Raw genomic sequence first — 24,020 nt, 5'->3', positions numbered from 1 at the left:
TGACACTAGTAGTTATAATACTACACAGACCTAAGCAGAAATTCCTGAAAACAAACACATAACCTTATTAAACAATATATGCAATCTTTTTTAAAAATAAGCCACTTCTTTTGACTCCACATCCTATTTATAGTCAACCTTTGACCTTTTCAATGGCTATCTCTAATTGTTTAGGAAAGAAACTGGGATTCTTCCTATGCTCACTCTAACTAGTATAACAATAAAAAACTGAAACAAGCTTTGATTCAAAGTGCTGCATTCTTATTAGAAGGCAGTATTATAGAGATAAGATAAACTGATACTTTTATGCATGTACAGTCTTGGTTCTCTAAGTCCACTGTATATTCCATATATATTAGGGCTACTTTTTGTGACTACCTTCCTTTGCAACTTCTCCCACAAGGCTGTCCCTGAAAACTTTTTAAAATAAAATAAACTATTTCATCTACTTTCTTCACTGAAAATCAGATTCAGCATTTGAATATCTCTCTGTATTAATTCAGAGCAAAATTCAGAATCATAATTATATAATCCAATATTAATTATATTTCTTAGAGTGAAAAAATTGGCACTTATGTTAAAAGATACTTGGAAATAACTCAAGTGTTAGCCTAACTTAACTAGCTAATGAGGGTTACCTAGTTACAGTGCTAATTTTTAGAATATCCTAAATCTAAAATAAAATAGGCCAAAAGAATATTCAAGAAGATTTTAGTGGCACAAAGTCTGCCTGAAACATGCATTCCTCTCCTTGACCACAAAAATTGTCAATTATCAAACAACTAGAAGCAAACCCAAATGTCATCATCAAGAGGATAGATAACTGTAGTGCATCAAATAGAATACTATACATCAATAAAAATATGGGAGTCAAACTAGATCAAAAAGGAATGCATGTCACAGACTTCTTAGGCCAACAATAACTTCTTTAAAGGGTACCTGCTTAGCCCATCACATTCCAGAGCTATGCAACACTTCACTAAGAATTCGAATGACTGGTATAATTTCATGTATAATTTCCATTTTAAAAAGAGGCATTTCTCCAAGAATAACCACATCTAATTTTGCATAGCTAAAAAGGCAAGCAAAACTTTTCACAGGCTACACGTTTTCCCTACTGGGGACAAAAATGAAACAAAATAGAATAGCCACAAGATTCAAGAGATCCTTTATGCTAACTCATTAGAGTTGATATCAATATGATCCTGTACCCATTTATTTGATGTACATTAAGACTCAGAAAATTAAGTTTGTCATTGAAAAATCAAAAAAGTACCTTGGAAATATTTTTACATACTTAAGAAATTAAGACATACTTTATTTAAACTGTTAGTACAGTTGTTGTAATCAGTGGTTTTGGGGTTCCATAAAACATCCAGAGAAGCTTAAAAAAAAAAAAAAAGGCATGATTGGGCAGGTTTACTTAGTATGTGTTAGTGCCAGGTCTTACTCCAAACGATACTAAGTTTAGACTCTGGGCTCCATGGCAAAGAAATAAATAATACAAAAAAAATTAATTCAAAAAGACAATCACGTCATAAAAAGATTTGAAACAATTCATTTTAAAAGCTTTCTTAATAAAATTAACTGGAATTAAAGTTGACAATATTAGAAACAGATTAGAACAAGCACACAGAAGGATGCATAAATGTCACTCCAAAATTAATCAGCCACTTTTTAGTAACTTATCAGTATATCACTGCAGAAAATTTTGCTTTGCAAACAGAGGACACTGATCTCACCTGATTTCATTTTCATATTGTGGGGACAGTCTACCTGAATTCTGGTAAAAGTTTTTCAGGAAAGAGGGGGCAGTGAAGGAAGGGGCAGAGAAGGAAGTGTGAAGACTTGGAAGACTGGAGGAAGAATTATTCTCCTTGTGCATGCGTCGAACTGGTGGAAGAATGCTGAGTACAGAAAATACAGCAAATTTGTCTTAATTTATATTTTAGCAAAATCTTCATTCACTATGAAAAAGCATATAAACAGGTTCTTGCTAGTAATTTAACCTTTCCTTTAAAGGCTCAGGGCTGAATCTTATACTCAAAAAAAAAAAAAAAAAAGAAAGAAAGAAAGAAAGAAAAAAGAAAAAGCATGCAGTTCTCTGTTGAGGTGACCAAGTCTGAACTGTCATTCTTTCACAAGTAGAATTCCTCGTCTATGCAGTATCGTTATCCATCTGTGTTTATCTCTTTAAAAATTCTTAACAATTTTAGGATAAAAAGTGCTTGTGTTTACATGCAAAAGATACTTCAAAGGGAAAAACTAAGAAAGCACAAATAATTACAGGAAAACAAGGTCCAGAAGGAAAAACTGACTATGAGCAGTTCAAGACTATTTTAAAGAACATAAACCCTTCTAACTAACTTTGACAGCAACATGTTTGCTTGTTGGAAGTCACCATAATACCTCTGGCTTAACAAACATTATCGGCGGCGTGAAGCCTGTGAATTGGTGCCACCATGGTTTAATCCAGAGCCTTAAGTCTCCCACGCAGCTCTTTTTCCTTTTACAGATGATAATTTGTGTGGCAAGTTTTTATAAGGACATAAATGACATTTTATATTGATAGAAATTATTTGAACTTATACATTACAAAATGTACAAAAACATGGGGGAAGAACCGAAATACCATTTACAGTCTAAAATAACTGATGGTTTTAATTCTTAAAAGTGATTGTTCCTGGGACTGGGGTGGTGGCTCAGTGGTAGAGCACTTGCCTAGCATGTGTGAGGCACTGGGTTTGATCCTCAGCACCACATAAAAATAAATAAATAAAGGTATAAAAAAATACAATAACATTTTTAAAAGTAATTATTCCTGGGAAAAAGAGAGATTTATCATGTTGGGTAAATATAAAATCATAAATAATCCTTTTTTTATAATCATGGTTACCAACAAATACTTAATCTCCTTCACACACAAAACAATTTGAAGAAAAATGTTTTTTCATACCATAAATACCTAATTGTAGATTTTAAAATCATTCAGAAAATGGGAGTAAAACTGTAATCTTAAAAGACTGTTAGTAAATTTGATAACATTTGATATCAAGTATTAGCCTTTTACTGGAACTTTTACTTCAAGTTTTGTTTTTATTTTTTCTCCAACTGATAACCAACCTTATTTTCTGTGTCACACTCACAGGTGAAGAAGAGAAACTAAATTATTTCTAAGGTATAATTTAGATCTAGGCCCTACAAGAAACAGAATCATTTCTAGGTTTATTCCTTTTACTGTATCTTACCAAACAACAAATAATTTTATTAAATTATTTTTTAAATACCACATAAGATAATTTCTAATGGACACCAACTATAATCAGGGTATATTTAGTCCTCTTTATAGATAAAATTTCTAGTAATTTTTATATTTAGCATTATCACATAGTAAAATACAGCCAAATATCATCTCACATATGAAGGTAACTTAGGTAACTTTTTTTAAAACCTGGAATTTTACTGTAGGCCAACAGGAAATTCTACTGCTTTGTTATTTTCAAATTTGCTGATTTTGCTTCTTTACAGCCATCATTAAGAAGACATTGAGTAGTAAGTGTTGCCAGTAAGTTTTCAGACAAAACAACTGCGTGATATCTTGTTTTCTCTACTTGTGTGGGGAAAAAAAGTTTTCATCCAAAATGCATTAACTCTTCTCTATGGATGCACTTTGACCTTGACCCACTTCCCTTAATCACTGAGTTTATTTTTATGTTCTTCCTAAAAACTAAAATGTTGGCTACAGCATGGAGTCACAGTCCACCCTGACTCCACAGTGACCAATACAGGGTGACGTGGGAATTTGATTTCGCACTGGAGGGAGAGGCCTGGCTTACCTGCACTGCTCGCTGGAGCTCTGCCTCAGCAGAGGGGAGCGCATCCCATGAGCCCTTCCATTCTGCAAATTCAGCTTTCTCTTTGTGCTTGAAGGAGGGTGGCTGAACGTGTGTGCCCGTCTTCGGAACTGTGGGGAGTCAGAATCCTCCTCGGGGAACGCTTGCCAAGCAGAGGACAGAGGGGAGGCTGGTGGTGTCCCTGGAGGAGAGTCGCCTGGCGAGTAGTCCTGAAACACAAGCACAAGAGGGTCTCTCTTTCCTACAAGGTTCGAAGTGGACCTGCCGAAGCCCAGGGCTCAATGGTGACAGGGTGCCTCTTCTTCCTCCTGAGTCATGACAAAACTATTTTTTTTTTCCTTTTACTCAATCCCTGGTGAAGGCTAATCAGTCTCGCCACAGCACAGCCCACTTCTGATAAGCAGCTGTAAGACAGCATCCGTAAGATAGGCCAGAAAGTGAAAGAGATAAGAAAAGGTATTCTTTCCCCTGACACTGTGGTAAAATGCTATAGCTACTGTGCTTTTTTTTTTTTTTTCTCACTGCTGTTGGGGAGATGGAAAGAGACCATGACCAAATGAGGGTGGAGTCTGTGTTAACCCATCTCCAAATTTCCGTGGCATATCACTGCATGCTTCCTGGACTGTCAAAATGATTTCACAATGCCTTAGTGTCCAAGTCTCATGGCAAAGCCTCCGGGAAAATAAAATAAAGCCTGGTATCTTCCTTCACTCTAGATGTTTCTATCCCACTACATGTTCCCTGAGGTAAATTTCTTTTAAAAGACATGAAAAACAGGAAATGAAAGAAAAGTGAGCTATGTTGGAATGCATCTCCTATTGCATGAATAGATACCATAAATCTTTCAATTCAGTCAGGTATGCAGACTTCCCAGAACAGCCACCACTGTAAAAAGGTTTCACTTGAGAAACACGGGTTAAGGATAATAGAGTCACATGTAGTCAGACTAAGTCCCTAACTCCATCAACAAAAAGTTTAATAAAAATATTTAAACATTTCTCCATTAAAGAAAGGTTGCCTATGCCTCAGGTTACGTGTTACACAATACAGGAAACAGGAAACCAAACCTGCTGGGAGTTATCTATGAGGTAGAGCAGAGGCTAAATTTGCAGCTAAAATGATAAAATATGAGGAAAAAGGTAATATGGGAAGAGAACAACATAACCAAAAAAAATCACTAGAGAAGTATAGCAATTAAATGGCTGGTTTTCTATGGCTCTGACCAATAGTTGCTCGAACACTGTCCTCCAAAGCATACTACCTACAGACAGCGACAAGCCTGTGAGGACATAACCTGCAAGAGATGCATGTGTCCCTTCACTGAATGAAGACCAGCATGTTAACAGCAAGGACCTACTTATTTAAAACAACAAAACCTCATATTCATTTTTCAAAGCCATAAAGAACTCATAATAAAATAATTAGGCATGCATATTGTGATATCCGTGTTGGTTTTTGCTAAAATGCAATTTGTAGTGAACAAAGGAGATCAGATTAGATACCTTCTCCGAAGCAAGACTGTTAGACCGCTCAAAGCTGTCCATACTTCCAAGCCGACCTCTCATCCTGTTAGCTCCCTGAGTGAAGAGAATAAAAGTAACTCCTTATACAGTTTATATTTTTATTTCAAAACTACAGAAGGCAATTTGAGGTTGCCTCTCCATGTGAGCATTAAGTTGATCCATCTGTGGTTGTCTCAAACTTTTCAGCTGTTTTAACATCCATGATGGCAGAATAAACAGAAACAGTCCCCATTTCCATTATTTCTGAATCAACTGTTAGATAACAGGATACTCAGATCAAGCTGTTTGAAGTTTTTGGGTTATAAGGTTAAACATCATTCATCGATGTGACAAGTGAGAACTCCTGTAATTCTGCTTCTCATACAGATAAACACATATGTAGAGGATACAGCACATCAAACTAGAAAAGTTACAAAGATCAAGTTCAATACATACAATGTCCACACCACGTGTTACAGACATCAAACACCACATTATAGGATTATAACAGGTTTAAAAAAATAAAAACAGAAAAAGTGTCTTCTAAAATTTATTAATTTTGCTTTACTCATTTTCCCATAATGCAAAACTACTTTGATAAGTCATTTTATTCCAGAAGGTTAGATATCAGTCAGCTTCAATACTGGCGAACTGATTCTTGATCTTTCTGTATGGTCCTTTGGTGTGGATTTCAAAGATGATCTAAAATGAGACCTAACAGATCATTTTGTCTCATCCCCTCACTTTGCATAGGAAGAAACTGCAGCCAACTAATGAAGGAAAGAGAATACAAAGGCAAGGTTAAGAGCCTCATCATTCAGGAGGTCTTAAAAGACACAGCACAAACTGAGGAGTTCTACAAAATCCTAGGACACGTGGAAAAGTTCTTACAGGAATGACTGGGAAGTACAAGCCAGATTGATGTGACAGCGACTACAAAATAAAAGCATGCACAACATCTGCATGGTGCTTCACAATTTTAAAGGGTCTCCACACATCAGTTTAATTTGGGGGATGGAGAAGACTAAATTTTGTTTTAATTTTTAATCAAAGTAATATCTGCCCAAAGTTTCAAAAGTCAAATTGTATAGCTTGTATTAAAAAATGGAGGTCACCTACCACTTCTCCAGACTTTGAATCCTACTCCCCAAAGCTTCCTATGGATGCTTCTGACATTCAGTTCATAATACTATTCCTGAGTCTTCACACTTGATGAGACTTGATGAGTCTCTCCACTGACACTCACACACACACACACAAATTTTTTCTTTCTTGCCCTATTCCCTTAATAGAGTTACAACACAAATATCAGTTAAATCCGTAATTTGTGCTCATTATGACTTTTTAAATACTGTTTGCAGCTAAGCTACATATTTATACACTTTCTTTCTCATGGAGCTAATGACTGCTCAGAAATCATGAATTTATTGTAAAACTCTCCAACAGATCAGGATATGATCAACCACCACACAATTCATTAATTATACGATCTTTTTTCTTTATCTTTGAGCTAGTTATTAAAGAGATCCATCTTCTTGCCACAATTTGGCCCTGCGGTACAGATCTTCTGAGCATTTTCTTCACTATCAATGTAGAAATCTACTCTTACCCTCGATGTTGGAATTTCTGTCTCCTTGAGCTCATATCTTTCTCTTTTTCAGTTTACTTCCTCATTTAGGTGAAGGACATTCTCCAGGTGTTTCATGAGAAAAGGAAAACTGGGAGATAATTTTAATTTACATGTCTGTGAATGTCATTATTCTATGCTTATATTTCATTACCCATTTGGTTGAATACATAATTCTGGTTGGAAACTTTCCTTTATAACATGTTAGTATTGCTCAAGTGTCCTTCAGTTCAGAGATCTAATAGCTTTGTCAATCTAGAGCCTGTGTGTATGCCCTGCTATTTCTTTTTGGAACAGAATCTAAGTTTACCCTTGAGTATTCTAAATTTCACAATGATGTGCCTTGGCATGACTTTTGTTCAGCTGTTCTAATGTGCACTCTCTGAGCCTATTAAATCTGGAAACTCATGTTCATTAGCTCTAAAAATTTTTAAATTCTATCTTTGAAAATTTCCCGTAGGCATGTCCTCTTTCTAGAGTGCCGACCTTCCAGTTTTTGGGTTTCCAGACTGATTCATTAACTATTTAACCTTGTTCCATTTTTCACTATTTTGTCATTTCTTTCTATTTTCTAAAAGATAATTTTCAACTCTAGTTTCCCAGACTTGTATTGAATTTTGCTTTTTATGTCTCCTACCAGAAAAAAATTTAAGTGTTCTTTCTTGTTTTCAAGTGACAGCTTTATATGGATAGTATCCTGTTTTCACAGAAGCAATATTTATTCATCTATACTATGCTAATTATAGTGTCTTTTTTTTTCTTTTTTTTGATACTGAGGATTGAATTGAGGAGAACTTTACCACTGAGTCACATCTGTACCCCTTTTTAAATTTTGAGACCAGGTCTTGCCTAAGGTGCTGAGGCTGGCCTTGAACTTAGGATCCTCCTGCCTCAGCCACTCAAGTTGCTGGGATTACAGGCATGAGCCAAGGCATCTGGCCTAATTATAGTTTTCTATTTCCATAGGTCCTCTGTGTAACAACCATAGCAATAATAAAATTCATAGCTTCATCGACTATTACTGAATGCTTATCATGGGCCATAGACTATGTAAACATTTCACACTGTATTATCTTACTTAATCTTCACAAGTCTGTGAGGTAGGTACAGTTATTAGTTCAACTTCACAGCCAAGGAGACTGAAGTTCTAATAGATTCTACAGTCCAAGTTTACACAGTCAGTTAAGAAAAGAGCAGTGATATGAACAGAGGAAGCACAATTAATAAGTGAAGCTCTTAAACTTCTTCTCAGTACTGCGTCCCTAAGATAAAGCTTTATGAATGTAGAATCACAAATAAAACTAACTTGCCTAATTGGTTAAGTGGAATTTTGCAAATATCCAGGAACCTTATCAAGTTTTCGCTAACTGTAACTAACATTCTTAATAATGAATTGCATTTGTGGCTAATAAATTATTGGGTTAGTTGTGTAACCAAGAGGAAAGTATAGTAAACATCAAGTTGCTTTCTGCTATTTTTAGTGGCTACTTATATGCCAACGTGTCTGATATCTCAAACATGTTATTTGGTCACAATAGAGAAAGTAGTCATGGGTACCAAGTCATTTCCATTACTAAAAGAGCAATTTAAATGACATATTTTACTCATTAAGGTATTTTATCCATGTATGTATGTGTTGTTTTTGCACAAAAAGAAACAGCATATTTAAGATTATTCTGTAAGAGTGTTATTAATTCACTCATTTCCACAAGTTGGCCATGGATACTACTCTGAAGAAAGCATGAAATGAGGATGATTTTCAAAATGACTCACACAATATATTAAGTATTTCCATTCTGGAAAATTTCCACTTATGAAACAGCAACAAACAACCATAACCCAAAACTCTATCTCTTACCTTTGAACAGACAGGACTTGCATTTTACTCTATTATGATTTGGTAATTCATTTGTTGCGCCCTTTCCCTCAGACCCACTTTTTAGTACTAATGAACTAAGCTTCTAAGCATTTTTAAAAATGGATCCTATTGCATAAACACCTATAGTTAGCTAAGTAAAATATTTTGCCATATAAAATGGCAGGACATGAGGAGCTAAACTCTATGACTGTAGTGTGACTCTTCTGCTATAAAACTCAGGGTGGGGGAAATGACAAGTTATAGGACACAAAACCCCTTTTGCTACATGCCCTTTAATACAACAAGGGAAGCTGCCAGCCTTCCAAACAAGTCCTTTCTGCTGCATATGGTGCAAGCAAGACCTTGTTAGGTCACAAAATTTATGGCATTTGGCATCACTTTGGGACACAAAAGCTACAGTATCCACCTTGACCAAAATAGAATGGCTGTGCCCTTGCTAAGAGAGTCATCGCAGCAATTCAAGGCATGCGGAAGAGACACTTCAAAGGCGGCGCTGCAAGTACTGTGCAGGATGCCAAGGTACTAAATGGAGATAAAGAGAACAATGCTCTGAATACCCTTTTGCTATTTTGTAAATGACAGAGGTTTGGGGCTCACCGCTGAATATACCCCATCAGATGAACAGTGTCATTTTTTCCCAACATACTAACATTTAATTCTCACAATAAGATAAAGTATTAGTATGTACATTTTACAAAGGGTGAAACCATGGCTTAGAAAAGAGAAATAAGGAGCCCAAATTCATAAATATAAACTTGCCAGGGCCAGGTCATGCCTTCAGGTTCCCTGATCACCTACTTAAATTATCTTTCCAATAAAATTCTTACTAAATACTGGGTTAAATTCTGATAGGTGATGCTAATGGATGCTGGTTCCCTAGTTAGGATGTTAATACCTTAAGAATTAGACTTGTCTAGAGTAGCGGCTTTCAAACTTTGCCAGGCATCAGGATCACTTGAAGGGCCAAACCCACATGACTGTACCCAACTCTAGAATTTCTGATTAAGGAAGCCAGGACTTTGGATGCCTAAGAAGTTCCCAGATAATACTAACGCTGCTTATGTGTGAGAATACTTAAAATCTAATGGCAAAAAAATTAAAAATTAAAATCAAGTCAAGGTATCCTCTAAAAAAAAAAAATAATAAACTCCAAAGTCTAACTCTTAGATCCTCCAGGCCTGTCCTCCGAATCTTCTTTAAGGATTGAGGTGCTTCAAATGTGGCCAGGGTTTCACAAAGGGCATATGCAGAAGAATTATTAACCCGCTAATGTGGATTCCAGTCAAACTCTATGTTGCCATCTACTCTTTTCTCAGCCCTATATTGTTAGCAATTTTTCCCAGCAGCATAACTCAATAAAACTGAATTACAATGGAAAGCTTATAATGGTATAACCTATATGTTGGCGAATTCCAACTAATGCTACTTAGTATATCATAGAATCAACATAACGTAAGAATTCAAAGAGTCACTTCTCCAACATAGTCACATAGCAGCTTAGAGTTAACTGCTCATATGTACACAAAATTGTCTTAATAACCATAGCTACCATTTTGGTGAATTCTCTGCCAGGCAGTAGACAGTATTCCAAGCACTTTCTGTAAATCTCCTCATTGCTTCCTCACCATGTCCTTATGCAAAATAAGTACATCCTTGCCTTCATCTCACAGGTGAGGAAACTGAAGTACACAGGGGAAGGAACTTCGGTTATCCTGTGTCTTAGTCCAAAACAATGCCACAATACAATAAAACAATTGGATAAGTTATAAAGTTATACAGTTACAAAGTTAATTTAATGCAATACCACAACTGGGTAAATTATAAAGAAAAGAGGCTTATTTTGGGTTCGCAGTTCTGGTTCAAGGTCAAGAGGTCACATCTAGGTATGACCTCCTTGCTATCAGAGTCATAAGGTGGTGTGAGGCAAGAGATAGGAAATCATGGCAAGAGACAGGAAACTGTAAGAGACCTGACCAAACTGACTTTTATAGCAGACCCTCTCTAGAAATAACTCATTAATAGCATGAATGGATTAATTTATTCATGAGAGCACCTCTTAAGGGTCCTACCTAGTTCTACCTCTTAATCTCTCACATGAGGATTAAATTTCAACATCAGTTTTGGAGAGAACAAACCACATAACCCTGTAATAAGAGATAAAGCTGGATTCCAACCAGGCATTCTGGCTGCAGAACCACTTCACTACGTTGCCTTTAAATGAAGTCTTACTCCTGACCTGAAGCCTCTTTAACTCAGTGACAGCATTTGCTGACTCTATCTTAAAACCCTAAACATCTCCTTTTCACCTCTTCTATGGGGATAGAAGATAAATTTTAAAATTTGGTTCCAATCACACAAATACAGCAGAGTTCCTAGATGACTAAGAATGGATATTGTTTAATTTCTGTGTTTTAGAAAGAAAATAAATAATAAATGGGGGTAAAAAGGAAAAAAAGAGAAAGACAGAAGGAGGAATACTAATTTATAAATGTTGAAGGAAAATGGCATGAAAAATTTAGGGACAGGTGCATTAACATATTTCTGACAAATCTCCTAGAGGTTCTTTCCTAAGAGTCTGTTTTCCACTGATAAGGTAATGACATTCACAGCTGACCATACTTGCTGCAGGGCTTTTGTTAAAATAAGAAGACTCTCAATCATTAAGAGAAATACCTGTAAAAGTGTTTTGAGCTCCAGCAAAGAAAGAAAACTAGGAATACCAAGTCTTTCATGCTGTATTGAATAAATAAGGAATAATTCAAAATGTATCCAGCTATTTAAGTATGGACTCATAATGTTATTAATGTTAAACAGTTATTAGAAGCAACATGGCCTAGTGTGGCAAGTCCCTGGGTTCATCCCCAACATCCCAAAACAAACAAAAAGAACACACAGAGTTAAATGACTCCTTCAGAACCCTTCTCAATGTCTAAGAATTTATAACCCCATCTGCCTCTTCAAAGGCACGTAGAGGTTACTGAAGAACATAATTATAGACTACAGGTGAAATTTTCTTCCTGTATTAGCAGAAAAGTCAAGAAACTTAAAAGCAAGTCATCAATAATACTTAGTGAAACTGTTCAAAGGAATTAAAATACCTACCACCCCATCCAATATTTCATGAAACATACAGTATACAGACATGGGTACTATTGATAGTACACAGTAGTATTTATGACCCATTAATTGTCTGAGATATTTATTCATATGAACAACAACCAAAACAAACAAACAAACAAACAAAAATCCTGAGTGGGCTTTGTAAAGTATGTGACAAACAAGTTTACTATAATTATTCTTCCATTTTCATTTTGAAACAATCTCTAATGTAAAGTTAATAGCTCAGTACAAAACATTTTTTCCCAAAACTATTAAGTGAATAATTTGGATGAGGGATATAAGTTTCCTTCATCCTGCAATATTTCAGTGTACATTTCCTATGAACAAGGAATTCAAGAATTCTACACAATTAAAATGCAACTTTCAAGACCAAGAAACTAACATTGATACGTTAATACCATTTTGTCCTTAGACTTCATTCCAACTCCATTGGTCCCAGCAACAGCCTTCACAGCCAAAGAGTCAGATTCAGAATCTCCTGTTCCACAAGTTTTCACATTTCTTTAGGCTCCTTCAGTCTAAACAATTCCTCAGTCTTTTCCTGACTTTCAGGATCTTGACACTTTCAATGATAACAGGCTTGTTATTTTGTAGACTGTCCCTCAGTCTGGGTTTGCTGGTGTTTTCTCTTGATTAGATTCAAGAGCTGCCTCTGTGGCCATCAGACCACTGAAGCTGTGCTCTGTCCATTCCGTCAGGTGGCACAGGATTTCAGTGTGTTGCTTTGTAGATGAGATTCAAGTCATCACTTGATCAAGGTGGTGTCTGGCAGCCCTCTCTGCTCTGAAGTCACTCATTTCCCTATTGTATTCTACTCTTGCTCAGACGTTCAGTGTGCTGAAGTTCATCTCAGAATAGATTTATGATTCCCACTTTATGCAACAGGTCATATAATCATTACATTGCTATCATTTATTATGATAGCCATACCGTTGTCAGATGTCACCAGTTACAGCCTTTCAAGGTTTTGTTTATGACCATCACCATAGCTCTTTGGTGCTCCTTTACTATCTAGAAGGCCAAAATGTTGTATTTTCCCTGAAGCTCTGGAACTACCTGTTTCTCCTAGGATCCTAGTTCCTTCTAGTGCAAAAGGACAGATACAAAATACAGATGCCAGATTCCACCAAACTAGGCTTATTATCTGATGTGTTCAGAAGAGTGACTGCTAAGATCTCTCAGTGGATAGAGCCAGGGGCTACAGGTACATGCTCACACTCACATACACACACACACACACTATACACACACAAATACACACAAGCATCTCTGTGTGCATACTGAATCTGATAACACAGGATTCATTCAGATTTCCCTTCTTTTCATACATGTAGTTCTCTTTTCCCTGCAATCCATATCCTAAACATATTTACCTATTTGATCCATCCCCTATGTGTGACTGTGATCCACAACTGCCACCACATGAATACTCTCCTCGCCCTCCCTCAGGCTACGACACCCCAAGGGCTACGACACCCCATATCGGGGCTGCCACCCCGACAGGTGCATTTCCTCACGCTGCTTGGACTCTGCCTCCCAGTATGGGCACCCTTCTCCCTTTCACTCTGCTCTGCTGCCTGTGCTGGGCCTTTCTCTCTGCAGCCATGACCTCCTTGGCCACTTAGGCTCCCATGCCCCAAAACAGGCTGCCCTCCTCTGCCAATAGCCTCTTCACCACTCTGGCTCCCAAGCTCCAAACTCCTCCATGGGGTTCTGTCTCCCTGCTCTGAGCCACCCCTACTCTCTGCCCCAAGATGCTGACTTACAGCTTTAGGACAGAATTGTTCAGGAAGAGGAAAATGAAGTAGAAAAGATTTTCCCCCATATTTAAATGAACCATGTAAATTTTACTAAATGAGAAACAAAAATTTCTATTAATTTATGCTATTTTCAGCATTTTATATCAGCCCCTAAGCATGGGCAAATGAAGGGCAGGTTTCTTTTTAAGTTTCTGATAAATGATAAAAAGTTCTTATAGTTTTGGGCATCAATATTCTATGACCCCTTTCTATACATGTCTCTACTAGTAAATCTCTATGGCTCAATTTCAGATTTGAGAGGCCCCAGAAAAAAATCTAGATCTGAAAAGAAAATTTATTTTAATAGATGATCTTAAGTGTTAACTAAATTAAAGTTAACCTAATAGGTTTTTTGTTTTTTTTTTTTTTTTTTTTACTTTTTTAAGTAAATCTTGAGGGAGCTAGCTAAGAATAAAGCAAAACAGAAAACAGAGACAAGTTTAACTAACAGATCCTCAGTTTACTCTTACCCTTGAGAAGATATTTTCCAGGGAGCTAGTCAAGGATCTCTTTGCTTTATTTTTCAGAATGTCAAGTTTGAACCTTCCACCACTTGCTGCGTTTTCTGGGATTGTACTATTTGAAATAGTCTATAGAGAAAGAAAAACATAGAAATTTTAGTTTGGACATACTTGAGGTTAAATGAGGCTTTAAATATAGACTTAAAACTAAGTCATTAAAAAACACAAAAATTCTACAGTAGCTCCATTAAGAAGTAATAATTTAGGTTCCACAGTGTGAACACAAAGATTATGTTTAATGCTTAATATTATAAGTAATAAAAAAGACAGAAATAAGATCTTTCCTTCATGACTTTCCTTTTCACTAACATATTTCTGCTTCGTTTAATGGAAATTAAACTTGAAATGTCAATTTTTCTGCTGTTATTTGAGTTAAAGTACCGCCATCTCTTTCAAAGGTGCATGTTTTACATCCAAATTAGCAAGCAAAACAGAGAAAATAAGTTCCAAAGAACAAAGCAGCATGCAAGCAAAACTTGGTTCTAGTAATGCCTCTATTATATCATTCCATTTTCATTTGTGAGCAGGTTATTTATCTTTTATATCTGTAAGTATTCATTGAGAGTACCAAACCATATGAGAGTATATAATGTGTTCAGCATATTAGAGTCTCCATATATTTCATCCTACTGAAGTAAGTGGCTACGGTACATACTATATGGTCGTTAGGTACGCAAAATTTTCAAGAAAGCTTATCATTCTCTGAGGCAAGAAATAACAACACAAAACACATGTAAGTATCAAGGAAGAAAGCATGAAGATTGGTGTTATGTCCCAGCAGTCAGAGAGAAAGGGATACACAGGATTCAGACAGGCTTGAGAACAGGGGAAATGACTTCCCCAGAGCTATAGGTGGTTGTTGGCAAAAGTATAACAGCTAAATTGCTGAAGGGACAGAGTCAGTAGCTAAAATAGAAGGGAACAATAGAAGGTAAAATGAGAAAGCGAGGCTGGAGGAAAAAAATGTGAATAGTCTTAAGTGCCAGGCAAATAGGAAGAGCACTGATCCAAATTTAAAAGAAGAGAAGCATCCCTGTGAAGGTCATGTTTTAGGGAAATTTACCTCCAAAACACCTAAGGTCATGGAAATCAGACTGAAAGGCTCCCACCTAGTCTACACAGGAGGGAATAAAGGCCCACATCAGCACCAGCTCCACCAGATCATTCCAGAAGTAACAGATGCAAGAAAGGTGGTGAACTAACGACAGTGGGAATTCATTCTGTAAGAGGTAAACACGTGATGATCCCCTCTGATGCTGCTGTGTGGTCTTACTTTATCTCTGTGCAGCTGGGAATAAATTCTAAACCATAAGCACACAAAAGCCATCCTTCCATCTGCAGCTATGGTGGCCACTCATGAGGGACAAGTTCAGTTTTCATCCTTGTTTTTACCACCTGGGCTATCCAAGCTTTTAAGAAAATACAATGTGCCTATGAATTTTTAAAAACTAATAGATTTTCACACAACTAAAAAATGTATGCTTACTCTACACCATGAAATACATGGTGTTTCTTTTTAAACCAAAAATCATAAGTTCTTTTCTGTTTTAAAACTATCATTATTTTATCTCAATCTGCCAGTACTTGCCAAAATTTCCTATTAAACTCCTAAAAGGCTGGTGGCAGTCGGGGGTGGGGGTGAGAGAGGGGAATCTGATAGAACTTTAGCCGTACAGAAGATTGAGAGCACAAAGGAAAGAGTCTTCTTTCATTTTTTTTTTTTTTTTTTTCTGTTATTTTAACTAAATACACAAATAAACAAAAATAGGTCAAGGAAAAAAATATCCCCTCACCGCCGGGCCTTCCCCAATGTGCCCATGTGTCTTCTGCTTGGCTTCACACAGCTGCCTGAGGTGTAAAATCACAAGCTCATTCTCTTCCTGGTCACTGATTGGCTTCATTTTCTGTTGAACAGACAAACCAAGAACACACTAGCAACACAGCTTCTCTCCTTTTTCTTCTCACTCAATTCTGAGTCTAGCAGATAAACGGAAATGTAACAGTGGCTTTCCGGGTCTACCAAGTAGTCCAATAGGACATGTACTTTAACTTCAGATACAGGGAGGAAAACAACAGGATCCACCTCTTTTTCCTTGTATTTTATTTGTAAGAACTACATATAATGTTACCTGAACACGTTCAAAGATGTCGGCTTGCTCATTATCTGTCAGTGATGAGAGATGCCTCTGTATCACCAGCTTGGCTCTTGGCGGGTAGAGGCCTGAGGGAAAGAAGGAGGGAAAGCATGAACCCAGGCAGCCCTGGGGATGGCAGTCTGTCAGGCTGCACTTCACCCTTCCCCAGCAGGCTCTCCACTTCAGTCTCCTGCAGGAGAAGCCTTCCAGCCTCCAGCAAACCCTGGAGCAGGACGTCAATCTGATCACAAACCTCTCTGCCAAAATCAACAGTCCCCCACAATGAACCTGGAGTTGGAATGACTAACAAAGAACTTCTAAGTGAGGCCAAGCACAAGGAGATACCACTTAACATACTAACAGAAAGGCACTTCACAGGCAAACTAACATTATCCCAGGACATGACACAGGATTAGAAGCTAAACGCTAATCATAGCCCAAATATCTAAACTTACAACTTGACATTTGAAAAAAAAAAAAATTATAATATTAAAAGGCCATACTACAGCTGAGACAAACTCTCTCACCATCATGGGGGGCTCCATCTGAAGGAATAAGGCTTCAAGGACAGCTGTAGTATTTAGTGCATTTTTAGTGCTATTATTTTACTAAGAAGGTTATTTACCTCCTTACAGTGTGATATTAACAATATCTTTGCCATTCCCATATATAATTTATATCAAGTTCTTGGGGGGAAATTTTCTCTGGAAATATTTCTGCAATTTTTTCCTTAAAGGGAAATTTAATTCACATCTACAATGATTCTAATGTCCATCCCCCCTTTTTTTTTTTTTTTTGCGGTACTGGGGATCGAACTCAGGGCCATGTGCTTGCAAGGCAAGCACTCTACCAGCTGAGCTATCTCCCCAGCCCCTGTCCATCCACTTTTAAGGGAGAGTTCTATTGCATAGTTAGGTATCACTCATAGAACTGCCACTATTTTACTATAAACAGAATATGTAGCTATATGTAATATTAAATAAACCTTATGCATGGACAGGCTTTTAAAAAATATTTGTGATCATAAGGCTATCTTGCTCAGGTTTCAGTGAAATACATTATTATATGATATTAAAGCATAATTTGAATATTTTTCATGTATTCATTATTTTTACTTACAAAGAGTTAAGACAAAGTAATTGAAAACAGTTTACTTTGCTGAGTTGAATCATAGAGTTTAGAAATAAATATCATAATCTACGAGTATATGTGCAATTTTCTAATTGTAATTATTTCTAAGAAAATATGAGGTGGCAGCTTAACAAAATTTGTTCACATTTCGCCAGTTTTTTGAAGTAAAGAACTATCTAGATCTCTACAGATAGGATACATGGAGTACATGGGAGAGAATCATTTTTAAATTGTTTTTAAAACAACTGATTAAACATTTAAATATTAAAATATTGTTATTAAAAAAAGGTAAAATTCTCTTCATGACTGTCAGAATGTGTACAGAGCTGATCCACTGTCGATTTGCTACAAGTACACTTGTTTTAAGCCACTGTGTGGCTGAAATGGGAAGAATAGTATCTACAAACTGCTCAGCTCCATCTCTCTCTATTACACAACAAAATTCTGTGCAAGTCCTCATGATCACAATATAAAAAAGTAAAATCTATTAAGATGGAAGGAATGACTCATGACCTTAGCTTATTAATTGCTGGAAAGTCTCAAGAGGCTCTCAGACAACGTATTATGGCATATATAGTAAGGAAGACTGATGAAAAGTACATGCAGGCAATGGGAGACCAGGGCAAAGTAACAACCCACACAATGTGGGACCCTGCCTAGATCCCAAAGCCAAAAAAGAATGAATAAGTCAGAAAACTGGTAAAGGTCAAATGAAGCATTCCATTTGGGTAACAGCATCGTGCCAATGTTAATTTCCTGTTCGGATCATTGTGCTGGACTATGTAATAAGATGTTTACAATGGGGGAGGAATATTTGGAAACTCTTCGCAGCTCTTCCATAAATCTAAAAAAAAAAATCCAAGTTTTTTTAAAAGTAGTATATTATTCATATATGTATTTTTTCCAAATATAACATATATATGCTATATATATTATTCTTTGACAAGTTATTTTTTATTCAACAATATAATTTCAGGATATATCCATGTTGATATTCAGTTCAAATTCATTCTCATTAATTGCTTCATTATATAAACATGCTTCAATGAAGATATTGATAAACTTAAAGGTTTTTTCCAATTTTCCAGTGTTTACAACCATGAAAGTGTTACTTTTTGCACCCTTACAAGTTTCTCTTATCAAAACATGGAAATTCTGATTGACAGGGTATGTACAATTCCAGGTTAATGAGTTATCCCCCCATATGGCTATACTGTAGTTATCCCCCTATATGGCTATACCAATTTATACTCCATCAATATTATGTAAATATACCAATATCCATAACATTTTTCTTAACAGTTACTCTGATGAGTATCTTATTGTTGTTTTTATTTTCATTTCTCTGACATCCAGTGAAGTTCAGCAACTTGTCACTTTCATTATTCAACCTTTTAATTCCCTTTTATGACAAGTGTTTTCTAAGGTGACTTGCACAATTTCCTACTGAGTAGTTTTATCATTTTCTTATAAGGTTTTTACAAATTCTGGATGCCACTCCACTACTGCCTTGTTTGTTTTTTATCATTCTACTTCCAAATAAGCATTTGTAAGGAAACACTTCAATTTTTCAAGTCAAATCTGTGAGTGTCCTCTTTTGATAATTTCTGCATTTGTGCCTGAATAAAGTCCTCCCTCCTTTTTTAAGTAATAAGAACATTCTTCTTTTGTTAATGATTTTAATATTTGGATTGCTTACACTGAGGACTTGGATGTCTTATAATTGAATAAGTGATAGCTAATTGATCTAACACCATCTCCTTGGTAATCAGCCCCTGACCCCTGCCACAGATTAATAACACTCCCTCAACCATTCAAAACAGAATGTTCCATTTTCATAAATATAAGTTTGAAAACAATGTGCATTTTAGAATTATAAATTTTAAAATCTGAATTGAAATAGTTTTGGATCACACCATTGTCTGGATATTCAATAAATAACTGCTGTTGATCACTGTTGCTGCCAATTGCCTCAGATTCTGTTTCCTACAGAATAGAAATCACAACTTGCATTTGCAATGACGATAGCCAATTCCTTGCTGTTCTGGAGTTTGCACTCTTTCCATTTATTGTAACACTATCATACTGAATTGTGCTTCTTTGCTCACGTGACTTTTGCTCACTCTGGACCAAAAGCTTTCTGGAGGCACAGTCCAGGTCTCAAACATGTCTGCATCCCCAGTACCCAGCACATTGCCTGGCCAACAGTGGACACTTAACAAGTGTTTATTAAATTGTTTCCTCTCTTGTGCAGTAATTTTCAACCTTTTTTGTTAGGAAAAGATAATGAGAAGAAAGATAAGTTGAGTCAGGGGCCACCTCTCTCTCAGGCCCTCCCTCCTCCTCGGAACACATTTTTTTTTAACCTGCTGCATGAGATCACCTCCACTATCTCTGCCATTCCCAAATACCTCTTGAAAGTCAAGCAAGTTTTACCGTAGTTCTAAAACTTTTAGAGAAAAGAGACATATTACTAAGTGAGAGGGAGCAAAAGTAAGAATTAAACAGCTGTGATGGTTTTGCCCTCTTCATGTAGTCAACAAATATTTGGTCAGTTCCAACTGTGTACATACCAGAGTCTTAAGAACTGTGGGAAATACAAGTCCCTTCCTTGAGTATGCCTTCAGAAGGAAAAAGAAAGTCAAGCATCTAAGAGACTGACAGCACATTTGGAACTGACTGGACATGAGAAGTGATTCTTTGAGTTCTTGTTTCATATAGAAACAAAGAACTATTCAATGACAGTAGGGACTTTCTCATTTCTCAAATGCCAAAGCAAACTCCTCTTTTGCCAAGGCCAAGTTATACTGTACCTTCAATCCTCTCACAGAGCTTATGCAAAGAGTGCATGGGGCAGGTCTCGCACAGCTTGATCTGAGTTTTGGCACTCTGCAGCGCAGCAGCCGTACTGAAAGCCTGCTTCAGAGTCAGCATTACCTCATCCACCTACGAGAAGGAACAAAGCTCAGGTCAATAAAAGTTGGCTTGCTTGGAAACACTAAAAACCCAATGGCAATGTGAGCCTTTACTGATGCTGACTAAATAATAAGTAATAGAATTTTGATGACTACAGAGCTGGCAGAAGTAAAATATTAAACTTGAAAAGTAGGACCTTTCATCCATATAATTGAAAGGTGGATGAAATAAGATCATTTCAGAATGTGTAATATAATACTGTAATGTAATGCTTCTTTTTTGAATGTTACTTTCAAAACCCATGGAGGGTTACACTATCACAGAGTAATTAGTAGATCAGGACTTGGATCAGTTAAGTGATATAGCAGATAAAGACTTCTTTGGAAGTTTCACCTGCCATACATAAGGAGCAACAAGAGTTTCAACATTCACTTGCATTGTTTACTTTATTCTTCTGGATCACTTTTAATGTAAAAATAAATGAAGCATGTGTTTAAATGAAGTTCTGGGGGAAAATATCAATGTGAATAATAGTGGGAAATGTCTATGATCATTGCTGGTCTTATCTCCATGGCTTCCCATGTATTACCACTGCACTTCTGAATTACAACAGTTCTGACATCTGGGTATCCAGTAGCTGGGTCTCAATGCTAAGCCAGCAGCTTGCAAACATCCAACTAGTTTCTTTCTTGCTCTTCCACTGATCCAGTTCAGAAGATTGAATCTAGCCTTTTAGTTTCCTGGTTGCTTCTTTTAAACCAACTAACAGCTCATCCATAGCCACTGTTAAACCCCTCAGGCTGCATCTCCTTTTCTGTGACATAATCACCAATATGAGATGTGATTTCCCCACACAATCTAGAACTTAGATCAAATTCTAAAATGTCCATGGCAAAGCTAATAAATTCTAAGTATCTCATCCCAACTAACTTTGATATTCAAAACCATGGTCAGGCTTGGCAATCCATTTTTTCTTTTTTAACTTCATTCTTCCCCTTCCCCTTTGGCCTGGTTTAAGTACAAGTCATTATCTAAAGGATTTAATCTACTTCTGCATTTCAGTATATGAGGAACGTGGAATATAAAGTAACTTTACTCTCCGAATATTACTGAAATAAAAGATCAAACACTAAGCAATCAGCCATTACTGCTATGTTTTATTATATTACCAGTCTTAAAAAGTTTCCTGAATAAGTTCACATTCCATCAATAAAAATGAATTGTTCGTGTTATAATTAAGCATAAATATTTCTAATCTTGGAACTAAACATGTGATTCATGTCTAATGTTCTCGCATTCTAATTTCATTTGCTTTGTTTTGTATTCAAAAGTAATTTAATTATTCATGCAGATATCCATTTATTTCTATCTTCTTGTTTCTCACTTATTTGAGACACTGAAGGGGTTGGAAATTGGCTTAAAAATATAAATAGCTTTCATTTTGGTAATCTATTATTTAATTACACTGCCTTGTAAAGCCTCCTATGGGAATACTGAATGTCTGTATTCTCTTCTCTATTTTGAGATGAAACAAGAGGCCATTTCAAGTGTCTGAAATGGGTCCACCAACTTCTAAACACCTTGACTAATAAAACATTAAATGTTTTGTTTGCTGAAGTCCACAATTTTTTCCAGATGGCCTATAAATTCTACCACGAGGTCAGAGCAACAAAAGGTTCTAAGAATAGAAAAAAAAAAAAAAAGTCATGTATAAAGGTTAAAAGCTAAGGAATGAGCAAAGACAAATCAATCATATGCAATCCAAAGGGAAGTATTCTTAGCATTACCATCTGAAAAAATCACATTCCCAGTGAAAAGCATGAGATTGGACAAACAAAGCTAATTTATGATATTAAGGGGAAAATGTATAATAAATACTCATAAACATTATAACCAAACTTAGGTATTACATAGCATTTTAGAGTAAGTCTCTAAGAAAAATAGAAGTGTGTTAACACTTCAAATGATCATCTAGTCTAATTCTCTGGAAAAATTTAAATTTTCAAGGTATTCGATAAAGAATGGCACTGATCCAATTTTAACAACTGTTAACAAGGTAATGTTCTACTTCAGTGCTAACTAGTCACTCACATACTGAAGTGCTCTCTACGTCTGTTAGATTTTAAGCTCTTCCGTCACATTCTGTATTGTGTGTTATACCTCACATCACAGCTCCTATGCCTAAAGTTTCCTCTCATGTTCTTGTTGCTAGGCAAAACAATGCCAGTTAGTTGCATTTTTACTCAAATGAAAAACTTTCCATAGAGAATTGCTCATTCCTGAAACATCAACAACTTTCATTACCATTTAAAACACAGATCCCAAACTTAAACCTGTCTTTTACCAGCTATCTTCTCAACTTTGTTCCTTAATTGTTAGAGATTTATTTTTTAGTATAATCAACACCAGATATAAGAGAAGATAACTTCCTAGACTATATACCTCACTGTCCTATTGATATGCTAATATTTCCTTCATAATGAAGTTCTTAGTTCATTAATTATTAACCTCATATAAATTCTGGGTCTTGGGTAACATGGACTTTTTCTCCTCTTTCATCTTCCTTTTAGCTATACTTTCCTTAAATAGTTTTCTCTGCATCTATGGAATTTAGATTTGTCTACAAGTAGCAATAACTTGTACTCTTTTCACACTCTTTAAATAAATTTTGGAGAAAGCACTTTTAATGAATTGATTATTTTATATAAATTTGAAGAGTTGGTTACACAAGAGAAGCTCACAGTGTTCTCTCAAAGGAAGAAAGGAGAGAGAAATAGGGGAGAAAAGATGGGAGCACAACGCATCTTGAACCTCACTATAACCCTCTGGAGCCATTCAGAACACTATACTGTTTACAAATTCATAACAACTGTTACAAAGAAGCAAAAGAAAATGCTAATTGTGTGCTCCTGCTACTTAGAAAAGATGTCAGCATGCACCATTTTGCAATCTTTTTGTCTTCTTCAACTGCCAAGCCACATCAATCAATCTAACACTGCTTAGACTGACATTATTTGGCTATTTTGTTTTGCTCTATTTGTTGGCTGCTTGAGCCATCCTCTATTATGCAGGAAATGTACATTTAATGTTTCTTTTGGCTTGCAGCTCTGATGTCTCACTATTCAGTTAAGAGGCTTAGTGATAAAATTAAACAGGGTCTGAAAGATCCTAGCAGGAGCTGTTCTTAAGAATAATGAGGCTAAAACTTGGACTCTGAGTGTGGTTTAAGTAACAGAAGGGCATTTGCAGCCAGTGCAGTCTGTTGCCTTAGTCACAGAGCATGGTAGGTGGAAAGACAGCAGCATGTCCAAGACCTTCTGCATTTCCCTGTTTCTAAACCCATTCTACAAGCATGATGGCAAAACAACGACAACAAAAAAACCAACCACTAAAAATAAAAGCTGTGAAAGAAAATGGAAATGAAAGCGCGTTGGGTTTACATAGCTTTGCTTTTCGTGCAAAGGATGCAGTGAGCAGAAATTGGTCGGCACCTGGAAAAAGCCCGAAGTTAAGAGCAATGCACTCATTCATCATTC

The 24,020-nt window shown here is 36.3% G+C and overlaps 1 protein-coding gene across 3 annotated transcripts in view; it reads right to left on the bottom strand.

Moving 5' to 3' along the window:
- TBC1D4 (TBC1 domain family member 4) overlaps positions 1 to 24,020 on the bottom strand; it is a 174,070-nt gene that overhangs the window by 31,846 nt on the left and 118,204 nt on the right. For 2 of the 3 annotated variants that reach the window (XM_079138917.1, XM_079138919.1), the window contains exons 5-11: positions 20,382 to 20,514; positions 16,432 to 16,523; positions 16,096 to 16,206; positions 14,252 to 14,371; positions 5,357 to 5,431; positions 3,837 to 4,063; positions 1,743 to 1,907 (exon numbers count right to left, since the gene is read on the bottom strand). In XM_079138917.1, the coding sequence (XP_078995043.1) occupies positions 1,743 to 1,907; positions 3,837 to 4,063; positions 5,357 to 5,431; positions 14,252 to 14,371; positions 16,096 to 16,206; positions 16,432 to 16,523; positions 20,382 to 20,514 (923 nt within the window). The remainder of the gene's footprint in view (positions 1 to 1,742; positions 1,908 to 3,836; positions 4,064 to 5,356; positions 5,432 to 14,251; positions 14,372 to 16,095; positions 16,207 to 16,431; positions 16,524 to 20,381; positions 20,515 to 24,020) is intronic. The other variant, XM_079138918.1, reaches the window with a different exon arrangement.

Source organism: Sciurus vulgaris (genome assembly GCF_902686455.1).
Source record: "Sciurus vulgaris genome assembly, chromosome: 4".
Classification (NCBI taxonomy): domain Eukaryota; kingdom Metazoa; phylum Chordata; class Mammalia; order Rodentia; family Sciuridae; genus Sciurus; species Sciurus vulgaris.
The sequence above is the reverse complement of the archived record's forward strand: the minus strand, read 5'-3'. Positions and strand labels throughout refer to the sequence as shown.